General features: G+C 33.7%; 1 protein-coding gene and 1 pseudogene across 1 annotated transcript; one reads left to right on the forward strand and one right to left on the reverse strand.

The window, feature by feature from the left end:
* Positions 1 to 544: 544 nt before the first annotated feature.
* LOC130507648 (DEK domain-containing chromatin-associated protein 2-like) lies at positions 545 to 2,693 on the forward strand (annotated as a pseudogene).
* A 919-nt stretch (positions 2,694 to 3,612) lies between these two features.
* LOC130507647 (flavonol synthase 3-like) lies at positions 3,613 to 4,648 on the reverse strand (the record flags this gene model as incomplete). Its single annotated transcript, XM_057002337.1, has 2 exons — positions 3,613 to 3,970; positions 4,211 to 4,648. Coding segments are annotated over 2 exons (651 nt in total), but the record flags the coding sequence as incomplete, so codon positions are not given.
* Positions 4,649 to 5,037: the final 389 nt, after the last annotated feature.

Consider the following 5,037-nt stretch of genomic DNA (forward strand, 5'->3'; position numbering starts at 1 on the left):
AATAATATTATGTTCATATACCTTATATACTACTAGACCATTACTCATTCTAATATTCGTACGTCGCACCTGTAATCAGGAGAGTTCTTAGGCCAGAATCTGTAGTTGATTCTTGACGGTGGCCATACCCTGTGGAAGAGATGATCAGCCCACGTTTTTCTGCCTTCTTCATCTTTCCCGTAATCCGTTGTGTATCCTTCTAGGTCGTCTATGGAATCAGCTGGTTTCGCCACTGCTTCTTTCTCCTCCTCCGGAAGCTCGAAGAACTCAGTCCCAGTTCTTTCAACCGTCGTATCAGCTGGGCCGGGATCCTGTGGTTAAACACCTGGAACATTCCCCATTCCTCGCTCGCTTTAACCACGGCACGGGTACGAGGTCTACGTTTGGGTTACTTAGATCGACGACGGGGATATCATCCGCTGTTCCTTGGAACTTCGATGGGATAGACTCGGCCATGTCTTTAAGCTTAGTGGTTTAGGTGTTGATAGGAATGACAAGGTGCAGTGGTTTATATAGACAAGATACACATTTAATGTATGAGACTATGAGTCACTATTCAGTCATGTGACGAATGTTTTTGCTTCTTTTTCTTCACATATTTCACTTTACCACATTTTTCTAAATGATTAACCACAATATTATTATTTTTATGTTTCCAATAATCAAAACTTTTATTACTTAAAGTATAGTTTCCTTTAATAACTGAGTGTGGGTGGTGCAAATATATATGATGGATTTCCAACATTATAAAAATTAAAAAAAACTCCATTGATTAAATATTATATCTAAAAAAGGAAAACCCCACACATTAATTAGTTTCGTTTGAGATATTTATATAATAATCAGGATTTTATTTTTGATAAAAAAGAAAATCAGGATTTTATTTTACAATTTTTGAAATCTCTCATATTTGAGGTACATATGCTTTAGATTACCTTTGAATATTGGTTTACCTGTCCTTTGAATAAGGCCACGTATTACGTTATATTCTTCTCCAGTATCTCATCAATTTTCGTTTCTATTTTGTTATGCATCATGCTGACATTTCAAATGTTGTCTAGGAGGAGGAGAAGCAAAGAGGACGAGTCAAGGAGAAACTTGACAAATGCATAAAAGAAAAACTGATCTTCTTATGTGATGTACTTGACATACCTATAAACCGAAGCAACATTAAAAAAGTAAGTCAATAAGAATGTCAGTCATCTATTTATTGTATACCTTGTTCTAAGAATCACTCGGTCCTGATGATATACACTCAGGAAGAAGTAGCTGTCAAAGTGCTTGAGTTTTTGGAATCTCCCAAGGCAACAAGAGATGTCATACTTGCTGATCAAGAAAAGGTATTTTTTTTGAATTAGTACCTTACTGCTCTACATGTTTTAACGTCAGTATGTGATGTGAGTATACTTTTAGGAAGCCAAAATGCGCAAGAGCACACAGAAAAGGAGGAAATCTGGAGAATCTTCAGATACCCCAGTCAAGGTTTGTAGTATCTTGTCTCTAAAATTAATAGTATACATTTTAATTTCTGGCTGTTGAACATGTTCTTTACTATACAGAGGAAAAGGCAAATTAAAAAGCGAGACCATACATCTGACAAAGATGAAGAGGATTCTGATTCTGAAGGCGCTAAGGAAACTCATGAAGAAGAAGATATGACCATGAGAAAACCGAAACTGAAGATGAGAGAGACGAAGCAGAAGCTGAGAAGCCATCTAAAAAGATTGAAGCAGAGAGCTCAGGGACCAAAGGTAAGGCCAAACAAGCTTCTGCAAGAATTTCTAAAAAGTCTGGTGAAAAGTCCTCCAAAAGAGTTGCAAAGCCAGCTTCATCCCTAGCCAAGAAGCAAAAAGTTGGTCATGATGAGTCTTCTATAGGGAAAAGCAAGAAACAGTTGATTAAGCCACAAACCAAGAGATCTAAAGAGAAAGGTAAAGCAGAGCCCACCAGAGAAGAGATGCTTGGAGTGGTGTCCAAAATGCTCAAGGAAGTAGACTTCAATACGGTGAGCTAGTTCATTTGGCTGGAATATAATTGTCTAAAGACCCCTTGTATGTTCTTAACTTCTTATGTTCTATTTTTTTTTTTTTTTTGGTAAAAATGTTAAAATGCTTAAAATTCTTATGCTCTATTGTTTGTTTTGTTGATAACAGGCGACATTGTCAGGTATTCTGCAGAAGCTAAGTAAGTTCTTTGAGTTTGCAATCTATGTTTACTTATCCTTTCAAAATGTTGAGGAGCTTTTTTGGTAACACTTGCTGTTTGTGATAAACATCAGGCGACCATTTCGGTGTGGATCTCTCGCATAGAAAAAAAGAGGTGAAGGGTGTTATCACGGATGCTATAAGTGAAATATCAGATGTAGAAGACGAAGAAGAAGAAGAAGAATCTGAGGCTGGAAGTGACAAGGAGAAGGTAGAAGAGGAAAAAGCTGAGGCTGAAAGTAACAAAGAGAATGAAGAAGAGGATTAAGGTTAGTGATATTCTTCTCTCAAGATCTTAGATCTATCTGATGTGAAGAGACTCATAACTAATCAAACAATGTGTTAGTGATTAATTAGAGAGTGTTGATGCAGTAAACTCTATTATGTAGTTTTAGTGACTTCTTGTGTAGCTCTTCTATTAGGAAAATTATTGTTCTGGTTTTAGTTTAAGACATCTTCGTATGTCTCTGTTTTCCTAATTCGGGCCGAATGAAATCATGGGCTTTAATTAGGCCTAAACCTTCCTTTTAGAAAACAAAAATTATTATGTGAAGTTTATAATCAAATTAATAATATAAGGCTAGAACAACTAATGCAATTTGTATATAGAATCCTTTGATAATCACAAAATCTAGTATTTTTGAAAAAAAACACAAATTTAAAATTTATCAAAAACTTTAGTGGCAGTTACAAGAAAACAAAGGTTAAAATTCACCATTCGTTTTTGTCTTTGTTGGTCTCCAAATATGTTTTGAGTTTGATTATAAGTAGGTGGTGCTTTCGTTTTTAATATACTCCAACCAAAGTGAAATTGTTAAGACAACCAAAAAAAAAACTACCACTTGCGTACTAATCAGCTAGTACTACTTAATTATAGAAAAAATTACACCTGTGACCAAATTAACAAAAGTAATTAATGTTATTGGCCGACAAACCACTTTTGATTCACCTGAAGATTTATGAAATCTTCAAAAGCAATCAATTTCCTATTATTTATAAGAACTTTAGAATCGTATATCCATTAGTTTTTTTTTTTTTGGAAAAGAACATATAAACCCATCATCACAAAACTATATATATTACGTAGAAGATAGTTTTGGTTTTTTTTACAATGTGTCATATAAACCACACGCTGGCACATATGACTATTAATGGTCCAGTGACCATTTCAGGATTAGCACCGACAAAAAAACAGCCACGGAATCCTCTGCTTTTCTTTATGGTTATCCACCGTCACTCTCTATATGCGACACATCTTTTTTTCTATTTCTTTTTGCTTAAACTAGGCAACAAATTCTTGCGATAATAGGTGATATATCTTTTTAATCTTTTTTCTAGAATTTTGGTTGATTAATTAAGATAAACTTGATAGGCACAATAAGTGAATAAACATCATTTCTCACATGGGTGGATTAAAAGACCGGAGCTTCAGCATTTATTTATAAAAGCACATATAGTACATTGATAAGTAATTAACCGAAACTTCAACATCAATTAACTGAAACAGTCGTTCATGATCTTCTCTCCTCTGTTTCTGGATAATGAGATTAGCTTCAGTCGAGTGGAAACTTGTTCATCTTAAGAAACTTGTACTCTCTGTAGACATAAGGCTTGTACTTAGGAGCATCATCAATAACTAGCTCTGCCAAAGGTCCGACAACGTGATCAAGGTTCGGTTCCGCGAACACTGGCCACGACAGTCTCGTCCTCACTGTATCCATCGTCGCTCTATGCTCCCCACTCTTATACCTCCCATTGCTCATCCTCTACAAACCCCACATAAATTTTTCTAAACTATTGTATATATTTATTGAATTTAGAAAGAAACATATAAAATAAAACTTATGTAAATATATGTATATTTATTTATTTATTTATTGTAAAAATTAGATTTCTATTTTCATGCTCGTCCACATAGTTTAAACCAACCTTGTCCACATCTCCAATAATCAAAATCAAACTAACAGAAACAGAACTTATCTGAAAATGTTCCAAACTTGTTCTACCTTGATTTGATCGGCGATGATGACAACGATCCCGGAGTCATCATACTTGACGTCGACCCACTTGTTGTCCTGGAATGCTTGAAGTCCGTCTACTTCATCAGCTATTAAGAACGTGATTCCATTGAGATCTGTGTGATGAGGAGCTCCGTAGAGCAATTCAAGTTTTGGACACGGTGGATAGAAGATGATTTTCATTAGATACTCCACCTTTTCTCCACCAAGACCTTCCTTCAATGCATCACGATGTAACCCTAGTCCTTCTGATAACCATCCCATGATTTTCTCAGATAGCTTCTTTATCTCCCTTGCATACTCCTCATTCACCTCCCTGTTACAAAATATATTATCACTTTTTATTTTATTATATTTGATGTTTGATATTAATCCACATAGATTAATAACATGCAAACTTTTATATAATTTATCTTGATTAAATAAAAATTATTAAACAAAAATAGCTCAACCAATAAAAGTAGTATCATGTAATTGATCACAAATCTTGATAATATTATTATATACCTAAAATAATGAAACACTAGAGTTTTGACCTGCATGTCCATGCAGGTATATTTTTCATTTTATAAAATATATAACTAAATATTTAAATATATAATTTACATTTTAATGTTATTATATATTGCATAGTTATATAGCTTTATTGTTTTAAGTTTCTTATTTGACATAATTAATATATAATGATTTGTCGTACGTATTAAAATTGGTTTTTTACTATTACACCTAATATATTTTAAAGTTCGGTATAATAAATTCATAATTTGAAATTATTAAATAGAAAATCACGTACAATATATATTTTAATAAAATTC

This window comes from Raphanus sativus, unplaced genomic scaffold (genome assembly GCF_000801105.2).
Source record: "Raphanus sativus cultivar WK10039 unplaced genomic scaffold, ASM80110v3 Scaffold5047, whole genome shotgun sequence".
NCBI lineage: Eukaryota > Viridiplantae > Streptophyta > Magnoliopsida > Brassicales > Brassicaceae > Raphanus > Raphanus sativus.